The 22,835-nt window shown below is 38.7% G+C and overlaps 1 protein-coding gene across 2 annotated transcripts in view; it reads right to left on the bottom strand.

The window, feature by feature from the left end:
* ADCY3 (adenylate cyclase 3) overlaps window positions 1-22,835 on the bottom strand; it is a 175,582-nt gene that overhangs the window by 35,137 nt on the left and 117,610 nt on the right. For both annotated transcript variants that reach the window (XM_063441990.1, XM_063441991.1), the window contains exons 5-6: window positions 2,024-2,151; window positions 299-457 (exon numbers count right to left, since the gene is read on the bottom strand). In XM_063441990.1, the coding sequence (XP_063298060.1) occupies window positions 299-457; window positions 2,024-2,151 (287 nt within the window). The remainder of the gene's footprint in view (window positions 1-298; window positions 458-2,023; window positions 2,152-22,835) is intronic.

Genomic DNA, 22,835 nt, shown 5'->3' with positions numbered 1-22,835 from the left:
AGTGGTTCCCAATCCAGTCCTCAGTACCCCCTAACAGTACAGGATTTAGGGATTACCCAGTTGTGTCTAAAGTGTTTTAGAAAAGAAAAGAAACAAAATACTGTAGACACAACAAGGTAATCCCTAAATCCTGGACTGGTAGGGGGTACTTGAGGACTGGGTTGGGAACCACTGGTATAGGGGGTAGATTATTTAATTGTTGCATGAGCTGGCTTATGAAATTTAAAGGTTGATTGGCATTAGTGAGTTTCCCAGAATGCATTATTATGGTTTTGTTGCCTCATTTAATAAAACTCACCCAGGAATACCACCGGCCTCCATTTTGTTTGCCAGAGTGACATCTGTAGACCACACATCATACTGCCAACGTTTCTGTCCCAGAACCCCGCCAATGACAGTTCCCGTATGGACTCCCACACGCATGTCCACATCTGTCTTTGTCTTCTCTCTCACATAGCTGAAGGATTAGACAGATCCCAGGATTATTCAGAGCAAACAATATCCGTGTGGACATTCCTCTGACTAAGTATCTAATTGCAGTTATTCTGTGTACTCTATATATCGCTAAATATGGTTCCCCTCACAATTTCTGGTTACTGTAGTTGTAGTTGTAGCTTTATATTCCTCCTCATGTGGAATATTACCATACTTAGAGAGTGATTTTCTTACTCCAGTAAAAAAAAAATCTATTTGTTCCTAATTTATAACATAAAATGATGCATTACTGTATGTTCACATATAACGCCGCAACCAAGTTAAAATCTCGTTTTGCTAAAGAGAGTACAAATATTTTGCAGCATAACTCCACCCCGGTAGCAACGCAAACACAAAATGTTTTCCTGATTGGAAGGTAAACATTGTAGCTTAGCCAATAAGAGACCAGCGCAAAGTCATCTGATTAATGGACTCACAGCCAGTCCCTGTCCTCTACTTATCTGTATACTATATCGAACTCCTGCTAAGGGGAAAGAGAGCAGAGAACACATGGACAGTGATTGGCTGTGGAGCAGTCATGTCAGAAAACCGTCACATTGACTGAGCAAAGCACGTACTCAGAGTACATCCAATAAGGAAATTGCTTTGTGAAAAGAAGAGTTGAGGATAAGGGGTGGAGTTACGTGGCATAAATCAGCTAAATGTTGTTTGCCTTCCATCACCTTGTTGACCTTCTCCTGCAGTGGATCAACAGTACAAGACAATCAGATTGCAGAAAGCGGAGTGAGGTTCTCCAACATGATAGCACTCAACTTATATGTATGTATGGTATTGGATAAAAAGACTATATCAACTATGTCCAGGCCATAACTGTATAAGAGGTGCATTCACATAGGACGAGGGGTTTGGGTCACCCTTATCCAGTATAATTCTTTATTCCTAGAACCTCATTGAAGGATGAACACCAATCTGATACTGAGGATTCCTGACTCCAGGGACAAAGAGAGAGGCACAGGTTGGACACTCTAGGATTAACCCCTTTAAAACATTCCCTAAGGTTTCACGGAGCAGGGGAAGACATAATATTTTAGGTCCCCCTTCCAATCAAGTATTAGTTGGGTGAGAAGTCAGAAGCCATTTAGCTTCTAGTTTATGAGGGTCTGGGGTTTGTTGCTTATTTTTTAAGTTTATATGTGGTTAGCTGTCCATTTTTTCCCGCATGCACCACATGTGGATTGGTGTATGTTTAATGACCGCAATGCTGTCATGTAAAATAAAAAACATTGTTTTACGGGTCACATTTAGTCAACATTCTGCACTTACTGAGATAAAGAAACAGTTGCAAATGCCTTGTTTATTTACAAAAGGCTGCGTTAATGCAGTCAATGAGTAAATCCCCTTAATAAGTCAAAACCCCAACCCATGGTTCACTAATTTCAGTACTAGCCTAACTTAGCCTTGCCTGCCTGCTATAGCAACATAGTACCATTTCAAATACCTGGAGCCTGAATATTATGAGATATATAATATGATCAGATGGAGTGCCAGTGGTCCCTGGATACAATTTATCTGCCAGATGAGTACTCACGATATAGCATCGACCATGGCTAACCCCATCAAGATTGAGCAGACGGCGTGGTCCTCTCTGTAGTCAGGCAGGCCACATATACAGTAGTAACAATCACCCAGAATCTTGATACGAAGTTGGTGGTATTTCTTAAGAAACAAAAAGATGTGTTTTAGGCAATCAGGATCTATCTCTAGCTTGGCACACATTGCACTATTTATACCCCCATTCAAGAGATGATTCCACCACAAGATTTGTTCCACATTGGACAATATAATATTAGATATAATTCGCTCTATAGTAGGAGTATTTATCGATCTCTGGTCAGGAGCTGGTGATGACTCAGACAGTGTTAGTCTAACCTATTGTCAGCTTGTGGTGCCAAATAACCCATACTGTGACAATAATGCTAAAATCAATTCATTGCTAGGTCCATGTGGCCCATACTGTGACAATAATGCTAAAATAAATTCATTGCTAGGTCCAATGTGGCCCATACTGTGACAATAATGCTAAAATCAATTCATTGCTAGGTCCAATGTGGCCCATACTGTGACAATAATGCTAAAATCAATTCATTGCTAGGTCCAATGTGGCCCATACTGTCACAATAATGCTAAAATCAATTCATTGCTAGGTCCAATGTGGCCCATACTGTGACAATAATGCTAAAATAAATTCATTGCTAGGTCCAATGTGGCCCATACTGTGACAATAATGCTAAAATAAATTCATTGCTAGGTCCAATGTGGCCCATACTGTGACAATAATGCTAAAATAAATTCATTGCTAGGTCCAATGTGGCCCATACTGTGACAATAATGCTAAAATCAATTCATTGCTAGGTCCAATGTGGCCCATACTGTGACAATAATGCTAAAATCAATTCATTGCTAGGTCCAATGTGGCCCATACTGTGACAATAATGCTAAAATCAATTCATTGCTAGGTCCATGTGGCCCATACTGTGACAATAATGCTAAAATCAATTCATTGCTAGGTCCAATGTGGCCCATACTGTGACAATAATGCTAAAATCAATTCATTGCTAGGACCAATGTGGCCCATACTGTGACAATAATGCTAAAATAAATTCATTGCTAGGTCCAATGTGGCCCAAACTGTGACAATAATGCTAAAATCAATTCATTGCTAGGTCCATGTGGCCCATACTGTGACAATAATGCTAAAATCAATTCATTGCTAGAACCAACGTGGCCCATACTGTCACAATAATGCTAAAATCAATTCATTGCTAGGTCCAATGTGGCCCAAACTGTGACAATAATGCTAAAATCAATTCATTGCTAGGTCCAATGTGGCCCATACTGTGACAATAATGCTAAAATCAATTCATTGCTAGGACCAATGTGGCCCATACTGTCACAATAATGCTAAAATCAATTCATTGCTAGGTCCAATGTGGCCCAAACTGTGACAATAATGCTAAAATCAATTCATTGCTAGGTCCATGTGGCCCATACTGTGACAATAATGCTAAAATCAATTCATTGCTAGAACCAACGTGGCCCATACTGTGACAATAATGCTAAAATCAATTCATTGCTAGGTCCAATGTGGCCCAAACTGTGACAATAATGCTAAAATCAATTCATTGCTAGGTCCAATGTGGCCCATACTGTGACAATAATGCTAAAATCAATTCATTGCTAGGTCCAATGTGGCCCATACTGTGACAATAATGCTAAAATCAATTCATTGCTAGGTCCATGTGGCCCATACTGTGACAATAATGCTAAAATCAATTCATTGCTAGGTCCAATGTGGCCCATTCTGTGACAATAATGCTAAAATCAACTCATTGCTAGGTCCAATGTGGCCCATACTGTGACAATAATGCTAAAATCAATTCATTGCTAGGTCCAATGTGGCCCATACTGTGACAATAATGCTAAAATCAATTCATTGCTAGGTCCAATGTGGCCCATACTGTGACAATAATGCTAAAATCAATTCATTGCTAGGTCCAATGTGGCCCATACTGTGACAATAATGCTAAAATCAATTCATTGCTAGGTCCAATGTGGCCCATACTGTGACAATAATGCTAAAATCAATTCATTGCTAGGTCCATGTGGCCCATACTGTGACAATAATGCTAAAATCAATTCATTGCTAGGTCCAATGTGGCCCATTCTGTGACAATAATGCTAAAATCAATTCATTGCTAGGTCCAATGTGGCCCATACTGTGACAATAATGCTAAAATCAATTCATTGCTAGGTCCAATGTGGCCCATACTGTGACAATAATGCTAAAATCAATTCATTGCTAGGTCCATGTGGCCCATACTGTGACAATAATGCTAAAATCAATTCATTGCTAGGTCCAATGTGGCCCATACTGTGACAATAATGCTAAAATCAATTCATTGCTAGGTCCAATGTGGCCCATACTGTGACAATAATGCTAAAATCAATTCATTGCTAGGTCCAATGTGGCCCATACTGTGACAATAATGCTAAAATCAATTCATTGCTAGGTCCATGTGGCCCATACTGTGACAATAATGCTAAAATCAATTCATTGCTAGGTCCAATGTGGCCCATTCTGTGACAATAATGCTAAAATCAACTCATTGCTAGGTCCAATGTGGCCCATACTGTGACAATAATGCTAAAATCAATTCATTGCTAGGTCCAATGTGGCCCATACTGTGACAATAATGCTAAAATCAATTCATTGCTAGGTCCAATGAGGCCCATACTGTCACAACAATGCTAAAATCAATTCATTGCTAGGTCCATGTGGCCCATACTGTCACAATAATGCTAAAATCAATTCATTGCTAGGTCCAATGTGGCCCAAACTGTGACAATTATGCTAAAATCAACTCATTGTGGCCCAAACGGTGACAATAATGCTAAAATCAATTCATTGCTAGGTCCAATGTGGCCCAAACGGTGACAATAATGCTAAAATCAATTCATTGCTAGGTTCAATGTGGCCCAAACTGTCACAATAATGCTAAAATCAATTCATTGATAGGTCCAATGTGGTCCATTCTGTGACAATAATACTAAAATCAATTAATTGCTAGGTCCAATGTGGCCCAAACTGTGACAATAATCTTAAAATCAATTCATTGCTAGGTCCAATGTGGCCCATACTGTGACAATATTGCTAAAATCAATTCATTGCTAGATCCAATGTGGCCCATACTGTGACAATAATGCTAAAATCAATTCATTGCTATGTCCAATGTGGCCCAAACGGTGACAATAATGCTAAAATCAATTCATTGCTAGGTCCAACGTGGCCCATACTGTGACAATAATCTTAAAATCAATTCATTGCTAGGACCAATGTGGCCCATACTGTGACAATAATGCTAAAATCAATTCATTGCTAGGTCCAATGTGGCCCATACTGTGACAATAATCTTAAAATCAATTCATTGCTAGGACCAATGTGGCCCATACTGTGACAATAATGCTAAAATCAATTCATTGCTAGGTCCAATGTGGCCCATACTGTGACAATAATCTTAAAATCAATTCATTGCTAGGTCCAATGTGGCCCATACTGTGACAATATTGCTAAAATCAATTCATTGCTAGATCCAATGTGGCCCATACTGTGACAATAATGCTAAAATCAATTCATTGCTATGTCCAATGTGGCCCAAACGGTGACAATAATGCTAAAATCAATTCATTGCTAGATCCAATGTGGCCCATACTGTGACAATAATGTTAAAATCAATTCATTGCTAGGTCCAATGTGGCCCATACTGTGACAATAATGCTAAAATCAATTCATTGCTAGGTCCAATGTGGCCCAAACTGTGACAATAATGCTAAAATCAATTCATTGCTAGGTCCAACGTGGCCCATACTGTGACAATAATGCTAAAATCAATTCATTGCTAGGTCCAACGTGGCCCATACTGTGACAATAATGCTAAAATCAATTCATTGCTAGGTCCAATGTGGCCCATACTGTGACAATAATGCTAAAATCAATTCATTGCTAGGTCCAATGTGGCCCATACTGTGACAATAATGCTAAAATCAATTCATTGCTAGGTCCAATGTGGCCCATAATGTGACAATAATGCTAAAATCAATTCATTGCTAGGTCCAATGTGGCCCATACTGTCACAATAATGCTAAAATCAATTCATTGCTAGGTCCAATGTGGCCCATACTGTGACAATAATGCTAAAATCAATTCATTGCTAGGTCCAATGTGGCCCATACTGTGACAATAATGCTAAAATCAATTCATCGCTAGGTCCAATGTGGCCCATACTGTCACAATAATGCTAAAATCAATTCATTGCTAGGTCCAATGTGGCCCATACTGTGACAATAATGTTAAAATCAATTCATTGCTAGGTCCAATGTGGCCCATACTGTCACAATAATGCTAAAATCAATTCATTGCTAGGTCCAATGTGGCCCATACTGTGACAATAATGCTAAAATCAATTCATTGCTAGGTCCAATGTGGCCCATACTGTGACAATAATGCTAAAATCAACTCATTGCTAGGTCCAATGTGGCCCATACTGTGACAATAATGCTAAAATCAATTAATTGCTAGGTCCAATGTGGCCCATACTGTGACAATAATGCTAAAATCAATTCATTGCTAGGTCCAATGTGGCCCATACTGTGACAATAATGCTAAAATCAATTCATTGCTAGGTCCAATGTGGCCCATACTGTCACAATAATGCTAAAATCAATTCATTGCTAGGTCCAACGTGGCCCAAACTGTGACAATAATGCTCTAAAATCAATTCATTGCTAGGTCCAATGTGGCCCATACTGTCACAATAATGCTAAAATCAATTCATTGCTAGGTCCAATGTGGCCCATACTGTGACAATAATGCTAAAATCAATTCATTGCTAGGTCCAATGTGGCCCATACTGTCACAATAATGCTAAAATCAATTTATTGATAGGTCCAATGTGGCCCATACTGTGACAATAATGTTAAAATCAATTCATTGTGAGGTTCAATGTGGCCCAAACTGTGACAATAATGCTCTAAAATCAATTCATTGCTAGGTCCAATGTGGCCCATGCTGTGACAATAATGCTAAAATCAATTCATTGCTAGGTCCAATGTGGCCCATACTGTGACAATAATGCTAAAATCAATTCATTGCTAGATCCAATGTGGCCCATACTGTGACAATAATGCTAAAATCAACTCATTGCTAGGTCCAATGTGGCCCATACTGTCACAATAATGCTAAAATCAATTCATTGCTAGGTCCAATGTGGCCCATACTGTGACAATAATGCTAAAATCAATTCATTGCTAGGTCCAATGTGGCCCATACTGTCACAATAATGCTAAAATAAATTCATTGCTAGGTCCAATGTGGCCCATACTGTCACAATAATGCTAAAATCAACTCATTGCTAGGTCCAACGTGGCCCATACTGTGACAATAATGCTAAAATCAATTCATTGCTAGGTCCAATGTGGCCCATACTGTCACAATAATGCTAAAATCAATTCATTGCTAGGTCCAATGTGGCCCAAACTGTGACAATAATGCTCTAAAATCAATTCATTGCTAGGTCCAATGTTGCCCAAACTGTGACAATAATGCTAAAATCAATTCATTGCTAGGTCCAACGTGGCCCATACTGTGACAATAATGCTAAAATCAATTCATTGCTAGGTCCAACGTGGCCCATACTGTCACAATAATGCTAAAATCAATTCATTGCTAGGTCCAATGTGGCCCAAAATGTGACAATAATGCTAAAATCAATTCATTGCTAGGTCCAATGTGGCCCATACTGTGACAATAATGCTAAAATCAATTCATTGCTAGGTCCAATGTGGCCCATACTGTGACAATAATGCTAAAATCAATTCATTGCTAGGTCCATGTGGCCCATACTGTGACAATAATGCTAAAATCAATTCATTGCTAGGTCCAATGTGGCCCATACTGTCACAACAATGCTAAAATCAATTCATTGCTAGGTCCAATGAGGCCCATACTGTCACAACAATGCTAAAATCAATTCATTGCTAGGTCCATGTGGCCCATACTGTGACAATAAGGCTAAAATCAATTCATTGCTAGGTCCAATGTGGCCCATACTGTGACAATAATGCTAAAATCAATTCATTGCTAGGTTCAACGTGGCCCATACTGTCACAATAATGCTACAATCAATTCATTGCTAGATCCAACGTGGCACATACTGTGACAATAATCCTAAAATCAATTCATTGCTAGGTCCAATGTGGCCCATACTGTGACAATTATGCTAAAATTAATTCATTGCTAGGTCCAATGTGGCCCATACTATGACAATAATGCTAAAATCAATTCATTGCTAGGTCCAATGTGGCCCATACTGTGACAATAATGCTAAAATCAATTCATTGCTAGGTCCAATGTGGCCCATACTGTCACAATAATGTTTAAATCAATTCATTGCTAGGTCCAATGTGGCCCATACTGTGACAATAATGCTAAAATCAACTCATTGCTAGCTCCAATGTGGCCCATACTGTGACAATAATGCTAAAATCAATTCATTGCTAAGTCCAATGTGGCCCATACTGTGACAATAATGCTAAAATCAATTCATTGCTAGGTCCATGTGGCCCATACTGTGACAATAATGCTAAAATCAATTCATTGCTAGGTCCAATGTGGCCCATACTGTCACAATAATGCTAAAATCAATTCATTGCTAGGTCCAATGTGGCCCATACTGTCACAATAATGCTAAAATCAATTCATTGCTAGGTCCAATGTGGCCCAAACTGTGACAATAATGCTCTAAAATCAATTCATTGCTAGGTCCATGTGGCCCATACTGTGACAATAATGCTAAAATCAATTCATTGCTAGGTCCAATGTGGCCCATACTGTCACAATAATGCTAAAATCAATTCATTGCTAAGTCCAATGTGGCCCATACTGTCACAATAATGCTAAAATCAATTCTTTGCTAGGTCCAATGTGGCCCAAACTGTGACAATAATGCTCTAAAATCAATTCATTGCTAGGTCCAATGTGGCCCAAACTGTGACAATAATGCTAAAATCAATTCATTGCTAGGTCCAATGTGGCCCATACTGTGACAATAATGTTAAAATCAATTCATTGTGAGGTTCAATGTGGCCCATACTGTCACAATAATGCTAAAATCAATTCATTGCTAGGTCCAATGTGGCCCATACTGTGACAATAATGCTAAAATCAATTCATTGCTAGGTCCAATGTGGCCCAGACTGTGACAATAATGCTAAAATCAACTCATTGCTAGGTCCAATGTGGCCCATACTGTCACAATAATGCTAAAATCAATTCATTGCTAGGTCCAATGTGGCCCATACTGTCACAATAAGGCTAAAATCAATTCATTGCTAGGTCCAATGTGGCCCATACTGTGACAATAATGCTAAAATCAATTCATTGCTAGGTCCAATGTGGCCCAAACTGTGACAATAATGCTAAAATCAATTCATTGCTAGGTCCAACGTGGCCCATACTGTGACAATAATGCTAAAATCAATTCATTGCTAGGTCCAATGTGGCCCATACTGTGACAATAATGCTAAAATCAATTCATTGCTAAGTCCAATGTGGCCCATACTGTGACAATAATGCTAAAATCAATTCATTGCTAGGTCCAATGTGGCCCATACTGTCACAATAATGCTAAAATCAATTCATTGCTAGGTCCAATGTGGCCCAAACTGTGTCAATAATGCTCTAAAATCAATTCATTGCTAGGTCCAATGTGGCCCAAACTGTGACAATAATGCTAAAATCAATTCATTGCTAGGTCCAATGTGGCCCATACTGTCACAATAATGCTAAAATCACTTCATTGCTAGGTCCAATGTGGCCCATACTGTCACAATAATGCTAAAATCAATTCATTGCTAGGTCCAATGTGGCCCATACTGTCACAATAATGCTAAAATCAATTCATTGCTAGGTCCAATGTGGCCCAAACTGTGACAATAATGCTCTAAAATCAATTCATTGCTAGGTCCAATGTGGCCCAAACTGTGACAATAATGCTAAAATCAATTCATTGCTAGGTCCAATGCGGCCCATACTGTCACAATAATGCTAAAATAAATTCATTGCTAGGTCCAATGTGGCCCATACTGTCACAATAATGCTAAAATCAATTCATTGCTAGGTCCAATGTGGCCCAAACTGTGACAATAATGCTCTAAAATCAATTCATTGCTAGGTCCAATGTGGCCCAAACTGTGACAATAATGCTAAAATCAATTCATTGCTAGGTCCAATGTGGTCATACTGTGACAATAATGCTAAAATCAATTCATTGCTAGGTCCAATGTGGCCCATACTGTGACAATAATGCTAAAATCAATTCATTGCTAGGTCCAATGTGGCCCATACTATGACAATAATGCTAAAAATCAATTCATTGCTAGGTCCAATGTTGCCCATACTGTGACAATAATGCTAAAATCAATTCATTGCTAGGTCCAACGTGGCCCATACTGTGACAATAATACTAAAATCAATTCATTGCTAGGTCCAATGTTGCCCAAACTGTGACAATAATGCTAAAATCAATTCATTGCTAGGTCCAACGTGGCCCATACTGTGACAATAATGCTAAAATCAATTCATTGCTAGGTCCAATGTGGCCCATACTGTGACAATAATGCTAAAATCAATTCATTGCTAGGTCCAATGTGGCCCATACTGTGACAATAATGCTAAAATCAATTCATTGCTAGGTCCATGTGGCCCATACTGTGACAATAATGCTAAAATCAATTCATTGCTAGGTCCAATGTGGCCCATACTGTGACAATAATGCTAAAATCAAATTATTGCTAGGTCCAATGTGGCCCATACTGTGACAATAATGCTAAAATCAATTCATTGCTAGGTCCAATGTGGCCCATACTGTCACAATAATGCTAAAATCAATTCATTGCTAGGTCCAATGTGGCCCATACTGTGACAATAATGCTAAAATCAATTCATTGCTAGGTCCAATGTGGCCCAGACTGTGACAATAATGCTAAAATCAACTCATTGCTAGGTCCAATGTGGCCCAGACTGTGACAATAATGCTAAAATCAACTCATTGCTAGGTCCAATGTGGCCCATACTGTCACAATAATGCTAAAATCAATTCATTGCTAGGTCCAATGTGGCCCATACTGTCACAATAAGGCTAAAATCAATTCATTGCTAGGTCCAATGTGGCCCATACTGTGACAATAATGCTAAAATCAATTCATTGCTAGGTCCAATGTGGCCCAAACTGTGACAATAATGCTAAAATCAATTCATTGCTAGGTCCAACGTGGCCCATACTGTGACAATAATGCTAAAATCAATTCATTGCTAAGTCCAATGTGGCCCATACTGTGACAATAATGCTAAAATCAATTCATTGCTAGGTCCAATGTGGCCCATACTATGAAAATAATGCTAAAATCAATTCATTGCTAAGTCCAATGTGGCCCATACTGTGACAATAATGCTAAAATCAATTCATTGCTAGGTCCAATGTGGCCCATACTGTCACAATAATGCTAAAATCAATTCATTGCTAGGTCCAATGTGGCCCAAACTGTGTCAATAATGCTCTAAAATCAATTCATTGCTAGGTCCAATGTGGCCCAAACTGTGACAATAATGCTAAAATCAATTCATTGCTAGGTCCAATGTGGCCCATACTGTGACAATAATGTTAAAATCAATTCATTGTGAGGTTCAATGTGGCCCAAACTGTGACAATAATGCTAAAATCACTTCATTGCTAGGTCCAACGTGGCCCATACTGTGACAATAATGCTAAAATCAATTCATTGCTAGGTCCAACGTGGCCAATACTGTGACAATAATGCTAAAATCAATTCATTGCTAGGTCCAATGTGGCCCATACTGTCACAATAATGCTAAAATCACTTCATTGCTAGGTCCAATGTGGCCCATACTGTCACAATAATGCTAAAATCAATTCATTGCTAGGTCCAATGTGGACCATACTGTCACAATAATGCTAAAATCAATTCATTGCTAGGTCCAATGTGGCCCAAACTGTGACACTAATGCTCTAAAATCAATTCATTGCTAGGTCCAATGTGGCCCAAACTGTGACAATAATGCTAAAATCAATTCATTGCTAGGTCCAATGCGGCCCATACTGTCACAATAATGCTAAAATCAATTCATTGCTAGGTCCAATGTGGCCCATACTGTCACAATAATGCTAAAAGCAATTCATTGCTAGGTCCAATGTGGCCCAAACTGTGACAATAATGCTCTAAAATCAATTCATTGCTAGGTCCAATGTGGCCCAAACTGTAACAATAATGCTAAAATCAATTCATTGCTAGGTCCAATGTGGCCATACTGTGACAATAATGCTAAAATCAATTCATTGCTAGGTCCAATGTGGCCCATACTGTGACAATAATGCTAAAATCAATTCATTGCTAGGTCCAATGTGGCCCATACTATGACAATAATGCTAAAAATCAATTCATTGCTAGGTCCAATGTTGCCCATACTGTGACAATAATGCTAAAATCAATTCATTGCTAGGTCCAACGTGGCCCATACTGTGACAATAATACTAAAATCAATTCATTGCTAGGTCCAATGTTGCCCAAACTGTGACAATAATGCTAAAATCAATTCATTGCTAGGTCCAACATGGCCCATACTGTGACAATAATGCTAAAATCAATTCATTGCTAGGTCCAATGTGGCCCATACTGTGACAATAATGCTAAAATCAATTCATTGCTAGGTCCAATGTGGCCCATACTGTGACAATAATGCTAAAATCAATTCATTGCTAGGTCCAATGTGGCCCATACTGTGACAATAATGCTAAAATCAATTCATTGCTAGGTCCATGTGGCCCATACTGTGACAATAATGCTAAAATCAATTCATTGCTAGGTCCAATGTGGCCCATACTGTGACAATAATGCTAAAATCAATTCATTGCTAGGTCCAATGTGGCCCATACTGTGACAATAATGCTAAAATCAATTCATTGCTAGGTCCAATGTGGCCCATACTGTGACAATAATGCTAAAAATCAATTCATTGCTAGGTCCAATGTGGCCCATACTGTCACAATAATGCTAAAATCAATTCATTGCTAGGTCCAATGTGGCCCATACTGTGACAATAACGCTAAAATCAACTCATTGCTAGGTCCAATGTGGCCCATACTGTGACAATAATGCTAAAATCAATTCATTGCTAAGTCCAATGTGGCCCATACTGTGACAATAATGCTAAAATCAATTCATTGCTAGGTCCATGTGGCCCATACTGTGACAATAATGCTAAAATCAATTCATTGCTAGGTCCAATGTGGCCCATACTGTCACAATAATGCTAAAATCAATTCATTGCTAGGTCCAATGTGGCCCATACTGTCACAATAATGCTAAAATCAATTAATTGCTAGGTCAATTGTGGCCCAAACTGTGACAATAATGCTCTAAAATCAATTCATTGCTAGGTCCATGTGGCCCATACTGTGACAATAATGCTAAAATCAATTCATTGCTAGGTCCAATGTGGCCCATACTGTCACAATAATGCTAAAATCAATTCATTGCTAAGTCCAATGTGGCCCATACTGTCACAATAATGCTAAAATCAATTCATTGCTAGGTCCAATGTGGCCCAAACTGTGACAATAATGCTCTAAAATCAATTCATTGCTAGGTCCAATGTGGCCCAAACTGTGACAATAATGCTAAAATCAATTCATTGCTAGGTCCAATGTGGCCCATACTGTGACAATAATGTTAAAATCAATTCATTGTGAGGTTCAATGTGGCCCATACTGTCACAATAATGCTAAATCAATTCATTGCTAGGTCCAATGTGGCCCATACTGTGACAATAATGCTAAAATCAATTCATTGCTAGGTCCAATGTGGCCCAAACTGTGACAATAATGCTAAAATCAATTCATTGCTAGGTCCAATGTGGCCCATTCTGTCACAATAATGTTAAAATCAATTCATTGTGAGGTTCAATGTGGCCCATACTGTGACAATAATGCTAAAATCAATTCATTGCTAGGTCCAATGTGGCCCATACTGTGACAATAATGCTAAAATCAATTCATTGCTAGGTCCAATGTGGCCCATTCTGTCACAATAATGCTAAAATCAATTCATTGCTAGGTCCAATGTGGCCCATACTGTGAAAATAATGCTAAAATCAATTCATTGCTAAGTCCAATGTGGCCCATACTGTGACAATAATGCTAAAATCAATTCATTGCTAGGTCCAATGTGGCCCATTCTGTCACAATAATGCTAAAATCAATTCATTGCTAGGTCCAATGTGGCCCAAACTGTGTCAATAATGCTGTAAAATCAATTCATTGCTAGGTCCAATGTGGCCCAAACTGTGACAATAATGCTAAAATCAATTCATTGCTAGGTCCAATGTGGCCCATACTGTGACAATAATGTTAAAATCAATTCATTGTGAGGTTCAATGTGGCCCAAACTGTGACAATAATGCTAAAATCACTTCATTGCTAGGTCCAATGTGGCCCATACTGTGACAATAATGCTAAAATCAATTCATTGCTAGGTCCAATGTGGCCCATACTGTCACAATAATGCTAAAATCACTTCATTGCTAGGTCCAATGTGGCCCATACTGTCACAATAATACTAAAATCAATTCATTGCTAGGTCCAATGCGGCCCATACTGTCACAATAATGCTAAAATCAATTCATTGCTAGGTCCAATGTGGCCCATACTGTCACAATAATGCTAAAATCAATTCATTGCTAGGTCCAATGTGGCCCAAACTGTGACAATAATGCTCTAAAATCAATTCATTGCTAGGTCCAATGTGGCCAAAACTGTGACAAAAATGCTAAAATCAATTCATTGCTAGGTCCAATGTGGCCATACTGTGGCAATAATGCTAAAATCAATTCATTGCTAGGTCCAATGTGGCCCATACTGTGACAATTATGCTAAAATCAAATCATTGCTAGGTCCAATGTGGCCCATACTATGACAATAATGCTAAAAATCAATTCATTGCTAGGTCCAATGTTGCCCATACTGTGACAATAATGCTAAAATCAATTCATTGCTAGGTACAACGTGGCCCATACTGTGACAATAATACTAAAATCAATTCATTGCTAGGTCCAATGTTGCCCAAACTGTGACAATAATGCTAAAATCAATTCATTGCTAGGTCCAACGTGGCCCATACTGTGACAATAATGCTAAAATCAATTCATTGCTAGGTCCAATGTGGCCCAAACTGTGACAATAATGCTAAAATCAATTCATTGCTAGGTCCAATGTGGCCCATACTGTGACAATAATGCTAAAATCAATTCATTGCTAGGTCCAATGTGGCCCATACTGTCACAATAATGCTAAAATCAATTCATTGCTAGGTCCATGTGGCCCATACTGTGACAATAATGCTAAAATCAATTCATTGCTAGGTCCAATGTGGCCCATACTGTGACAATAATGCTAAAATCAATTCATTGCTAGGTCCAATGTGGCCCATACTGTGACAATAATGCTAAAATCAATTCATTGCTAGGTCCAATGTGGCCCATACTGTGACAATAATGCTAAAATCAATTCAATGCTAGGTCCAATGTGGCCCATACTGTCACAACAATGCTAAAATCAATTCATTGCTAGGTCCAATGTGGCCCATACTGTGACAATAATGCTAAAATCAATTCATTGCTAGGTCCAATGAGGCCCATACTGTCACAACAATGCTAAAATCAATTCATTGCTAGGTCCATGTGGCCCATACTGTGACAATAATGCTAAAATCAATTCATTGCTAGGTCCAATGTGGCCCATACTGTGACAATAATGCTAAAATCAATTCATTTCAAGGTCCAATGTGGCCCATACTGTGACAATAATGCTAAAATCAATTCATTGCTAGGTTCAACGTGGCCCATACTGTCACAATAATGCTACAATCAATTCATTGCTAGATCCAACGTGGCCCATACTGTGACAATAATGCTAAAATTAATTCATTGCTAGGTCCAATGTGGCCCATACTGTGACAATTATGCTAAAATCAATTCATTGCTAGGTCCAATGTGGCCCATACTATGACAATAATGCTAAAAATCAATTCACTGCTAGGTCCAATGTTGCCCATACTGTGACAATAATGCTAAAATCAATTCATTGCTAGGTCCAACGTGGCCCATACTGTGACAATAATACTAAAATCAATTCATTGCTAGGTCCAATGTTGCCCAAACTGTGACAATAATGCTAAAATCAATTCATTGCTAGGTCCAACGTGGCCCATACTGTGACAATAATGCTAAAATCAATTCATTGCTAGGTCCAATGTGGCCCAAACTGTGAGAATAATGCTAAAATCAATTCATTGCTAGGTCCAATGTGGCCCATACTGTGACAATAATGCTAAAATCAATTCATTGCTAGGTCCAATGTGGCCCATACTGTGACAATAATGCTAAAATCAATTCATTGCTAGGTCCATGTGGCCCATACTGTGACAATAATGCTAAAATCAATTCATTGCTAGGTCCAATGTGGCCCATACTGTGACAATAATGCTAAAATCAATTCATTGCTAGGTCCAATGTGGCCTATACTGTGACAATAATGCTAAAATCAATTCATTGCTAGGTCCAATGTGGCCCATACTGTGACAATAATGCTAAAATCAATTCATTGCTAGGTCCAATGTGGCCCATACTGTCACAACAATGCTAAAATCAATTCATTACTAGGTCCAATGTGGCCCATACTGTGACAATAATGCTAAAATCAATTCATTGCTAGGTCCAATGAGGCCCATACTGTCACAACAATGCTAAAATCAATTCATTGCTAGGTCCATGTGGCCCATACTGTGACAATAATGCTAAAATCAATTCATTGCTAGGTCCAATGTGGCCCATACTGTGACAATAATGCTAAAATCAATTCATTGCTAGGTTCAACGTGGCCCATACTGTCACAATAATGCTACAATCAATTCATTGCTAGATCCAACGTGGCCCATACTGTGACAATAATGCTAAAATCAATTAATTGCTAGGTCCAATGTGGCCCATACTGTGACAATTATGCTAAAATCAATTCATTGCTAGGTCCAATGTGGCCCATACTATGACAATAATGCTAAAATCAATTCATTGCTAGGTCCAATGTTGCCCATACTGTGACAATAATGCTAAAATCAATTCATTGCTAGGTCCAACGTGGCCCATACTGTGACAATAATACTAAAATCAATTCATTGCTAGGTCCAATGTTGCCCAAACTGTGACAATAATGCTAAAATCAATTCATTGCTAGGTCCAATGTGGCCCATACTGTCACAATAATGCTAAAATCAATTCATTGCTAGGTCCAACGTGGCCCATACTGTGACAATAATGCTAAAATCAATTCATTGCTAGGTCCAACGTGGCCCATACTGTGACAATAATGCTAAAATCAATTCATTGCTAGGTCCAACGTGGCCCAAACTGTGACAATAATGCTAAAATCAATTCATTGCTAGGTCCAACGTGGCCCAAACTGTGACAATAATGCTAAAATCAATTCATTGCTAGGTCCAACGTGGCCCATACTGTGACAATAATGCTAAAATCAATTCATTGCTAGGTCCAATGTGGCCCAAACTGTGACAATAATGCTAAAATCAATTCATTGCTAGGTCCAATGTGGCCCAAACTGTGACAATAATGCTAAAATCAATTCATTGCGAGGTCCAACGTGGCCCATACTGTGACAATAATGCTAAAATCAATTCATTGCTAGGTCCAATGTGGCCCAAACTGTGACAATAATGCTAAAATCAATTCATTGCTAGGTCCAATGTGGCCCATACTGTGACAATAATGCTAAAATCAATTCATTGCTAGGTCCAATGTGGCCCAAACTGTGACAATAATGCTAAAATCAATTCATTGCTAGGTCCAATGTGGCCCATACTGTCACAATAATGCTAAAATCAATTCATTGCTAGGTCCAATGTGGCCCAAACTGTGACAATAATGCTAAAATCAATTCATTTCTAGGTCCAATGTGGCCCATACTGTCACAATAATGCTAAAATCAATTCATTGCTATGTCCATGTGGCCCATACTGTCACAATAATGCTAAAATCAATTCAATGCTAGGTTCAATGTGGCCCAAACTGTGACAATAATGCTAAAATCAATTCATTGCTAGGTCCAATGTGGCCCATACTGTCACAATAATGCTAAAATCAATTCATTGCTAGGTCCAATGTGGCCCATACTGTGGCAATAATGCAAAAATCAATTAATTGCCAAGTCCAATGTGGCCCACACTGTGACAATAATACTAAAATCAATTCATTGCTAGGTCCAATGTGGCCCATACTGTCACAATAATGCTAAAATCAATTCATTGCTAGGTCCAATGTGGCCCATACTGTGACAATAATGCTAAAATCAATTCATTGCTAGGTCCAAGTGGCCCATACTGTCACAATAATGCTAAAATCAATTCATTGCTAGGTCCAATGTGGCCCATACTGTGACAATAATGCTAAAATCAATTCATTGCTAGGTCCATGTGGCCCATACTGTGACAATAATGCTAAAATCAATTCATTGCTAGGTCCAACGTGGCCCATACTGTGACAATAATGCTAAAATCAATTCATTGCTAGGTCCAATGTGGCCCAAACTGTGACAATAATGCTAAAATCAATTCATTGCTAGGTCCAATGTGGCCCATACTGTCACAATAATGCTAAAATCAATTCATTGCTAGGTCCAACGTGGCCCATACTGTCACAATAATGCTAAAAATCAATTCATTGCTAGATCCAACGTGGCCCATACTGTGACAATAATGCTAAAATCAATTCATTGCTAGGTCCAACGTGGCCCATACTGTGACAATAATGCTAAAATCAATTCATTGCTAGGTCCAATGTGGCCCAAACTGTGACAATAATGCTAAAATCAATTCATTGCTAGGTCCAACGTGGCCCATACTGTGACAATAATGCTAAAATCAATTTATTGCTAGGTTCAACGTGGCCCATACTGTGACAATAATGCTAAAATCAATTCATTGCTAGGTCCAATGTGGCCCAAACTGTGACAATAATGCTAAAATCAATTCATTGCTAGGTCCAATGTGGCCCATACTGTGACAATAATGCTAAAAATCAATTCATTGCTAGGTCCAATGTGGCCCATACTGTGACAATAATGCTAAAATCAATTCATTGCTAGGTCCAATGTGGCCCATACTGTGACAATAATGCTAAAATCAATTCATTGCTAGGTCCATGTGGCCCATACTGTCACAATAATGCTAAAATCAATTCATTGCTAGGTCCAATGTGGCCCATACTGTGACAATAATGCTAAAATCAATTCATTGCTAGGTCCAACGTGGCCCAAACTGTGACAATAATGCTAAAATCAATTCATTGCTAGAACCAACGTGGCCCATACTGTGACAATAATGCTAAAATCAATTCATTGCTAGGTCCAATGTGGCCCATACTGTGACAATAATGCTAAAATCAATTCATTGCTAGGTCCAATGTGGCCCATACTGTCACAATAATGCTAAAATCAATTCATTGCTAGGTCCAATGTGGCCCATACTGTGACAATAATGCTAAAATCAATTCATTGCTAGGTCCATGTGGCCCATACTGTCACAATAATGCTAAAATCAATTCATTGCTAGAACCAACGTGGCCCATACTGTGACAATAATGCTAAAATCAATTCATTGCTAGGTCCAATGTGGCCCATACTGTGACAATAATGCTAAAATCAATTCATTGCTAGGTCCAATGTGGCCCATACTGTCAAAATAATGCTAAAATCAATTCATTGCTAGGTCCAATGTGGCCCATACTGTGGCAATAATGCTAAAATCAATTCATTGCTAGGTCCAATGTGGCCCACACTGTGACAATAATACTAAAATCAATTCATTGCTAGGTCCAATGTGGCCCATACTGTCACAATAATGCTAAAATCAATTCATTGCTAGGTCCATGTGGCCCATACTGTGACAATAATGCTAAAATCAATTCATTGCTAGGTCCAAGTGGCCCATACTGTCACAATAATGCTAAAATCAATTCATTGCTAGGTCCAATGTGGCCCATACTGTGACAATAATGCTAAAATCAATTCATTGCTAGGTCCAACGTGGCCCATACTGTCACAATAATGCTAAAAATCAATTCATTGCTAGATCCAACGTGGCCCATACTGTGACAATAATGCTAAAATCAATTCATTGCTAGGTCCAACGTGGCCCATACTGTGACAATAATGCTAAAATCAATTCATTGCTAGGTCCAATGTGGCCCAAACTGTGACAATAATGCTAAAATCAATTCATTGCTAGGTCCAACGTGGCCCATACTGTGACAATAATGCTAAAATCAATTCATTGCTAGGTTCAACGTGGCCCATACTGTGACAATAATGCTAAAATCAATTCATTGCTAGGTCCAATGTGGCCCAAACTGTGACAATAATGCTAAAATCAATTCATTGCTAGGTCCAATGTGGCCCATACTGTGACAATAATGCTAAAATCAATTCATTGCTAGGTCCAATGTGGCCCATACTGTCACAATAATGCTAAAATCAATTCATTGCTAGGTCCAATGTGGCCCATACTGTGACAATAATGCTAAAATCAATTCATTGCTAGGTCCATGTGGCCCATACTGTGACAATAATGCTAAAATCAATTCATTGCTAGGTCCAACGTGGCCCAAACTGTGACAATAATGCTAAAATCAATTCATTGCTAGAACCAACGTGGCCCATACTGTGACAATAATGCTAAAATCAATTCATTGCTAGGTCCAATGTGGCCCATACTGTGACAATAATGCTAAAATCAATTCATTGCTAGGTCCAATGTGGCCCATACTGTCACAATAATGCTAAAATCAATTCATTGCTAGGTCCAATGTTGCCCATACTGTGACAATAATGCTAAAATCAATTCATTGCTAGGTCCATGTGGCCCATACTGTCACAATAATGCTAAAATCAATTCATTGCTAGAACCAACGTGGCCCATACTGTGACAATAATGCTAAAATCAATTCATTGCTAGGTCCAATGTGGCCCATACTGTGACAATAATGCTAAAATCAATTCATTGCTAGGTCCAATGTGGCCCATACTGTCACAATAATGCTAAAATCAATTCATTGCTAGGTCCAATGTGGCCCATACTGTGACAATAATGTTAAAATCAATTCATTGCTAGGTCCATGTGGCCCATACTGTCACAATAATGCTAAAATCAATTCATTGCTAGAACCAACGTGGCCCATACTGTGACAATAATGCTAAAATCAATTCATTGCTAGGTCCAATGTGGCCCATACTGTGACAATAATGTTAAAATCAATTCATTGCTAGGTCCATGTGGCCCATACTGTCACAATAATGCTAAAATCAATTCATTGCTAGAACCAACGTGGCCCATACTGTGACAATAATGCTAAAATCAATTCATTGCTAGGTTCAACGTGGCCCATACTGTGACAATAATGCTAAAATCAATTCATTGCTAAGTCCAATGTGGCCCATACTGTGACAATAATGCTAAAATCAATTCATTGCTAGGTCCAATGTGGCCCATACTGTGACAATAATACTAAAATCAATTCATTGCTAGGTCCAATGTGGCCCATACTGTCACAATAATGCTAAAATCAATTCATTGCTAGGTCCATGTGGCCCATACTGTGACAATAATGCTAAAATCAATTCATTGCTAGGTTCAATGTGGCCCAAACTGTGACAATAATGCTAAAATCAATTCATTGCTAGGTCCAAGTGGCCCATACTGTCACAATAATGCTAAAATCAATTCATTGCTAGGTCCAATGTGGCCCATACTGTGACAATAATGCTAAAATCAATTCATTGCTAGGTCCATGTGGCCCATACTGTGACAATAATGCTAAAATCAATTCATTGCTAGGTCCAATGAGGCCCATACTGTCACAACAATGCTAAAATCAATTCATTGCTAGGTCCAACGTGGCCCATACTGTGACAATAATGCTAAAATCAATTAATTGCTAGGTCCAATGTGGCCCAAACTGTGACAATAATGCTAAAATCAATTCATTGCTAGGTCCAATGTGGCCCATACTGTCACAATAATGCTAAAAATCAATTCATTGCTAGGTCCAACGTGGCCCATACTGTGACAATAATGCTAAAATCAATTCATTGCTAGGTCCAATGTGGCCCATACTGTGACAATATTGCTAAAATCAATTCATTGCTAGGTCCAATGTGGCCCAAACTGTGACAATAATTCTAAAATCAATTCATTGCTAGGTCCAATGTGGCCCATACTGTGACAATAATGCTAAAATCAATTCATTGCTAGGTCCAATGTGGCCCATACTGTCACAATAATGCTAAAATCAATTCATTGCTAGGTCCAATGTGGCCCATACTGTGACAATAATGCTAAAATCAATTCATTGCTAGGTCCATGTGGCCCATACTGTCACAATAATGCTAAAATCAATTCATTGCTAGGTCCAATGTGGCCCATACTGTGACAATAATGCTAAAATCAATTCATTGCTAGGTCCAATGTGGCCCAAACTGTGACAATAATGCTAAAATCAATTCATTGCTAGAACCAACGTGGCCCATACTGTGACAATAATGCTAAAATCAATTCATTGCTAGGTCCAATGTGGCCCATACTGTCACAATAATGCTAAAATCAATTCATTGCTAGGTCCAATGTGGCCCATACTGTCACAATAATGC

This window comes from Pelobates fuscus, chromosome 2 (genome assembly GCF_036172605.1).
Source record: "Pelobates fuscus isolate aPelFus1 chromosome 2, aPelFus1.pri, whole genome shotgun sequence".
NCBI lineage: Eukaryota > Metazoa > Chordata > Amphibia > Anura > Pelobatidae > Pelobates > Pelobates fuscus.
The sequence above is the reverse complement of the archived record's forward strand: the minus strand, read 5'-3'. Positions and strand labels throughout refer to the sequence as shown.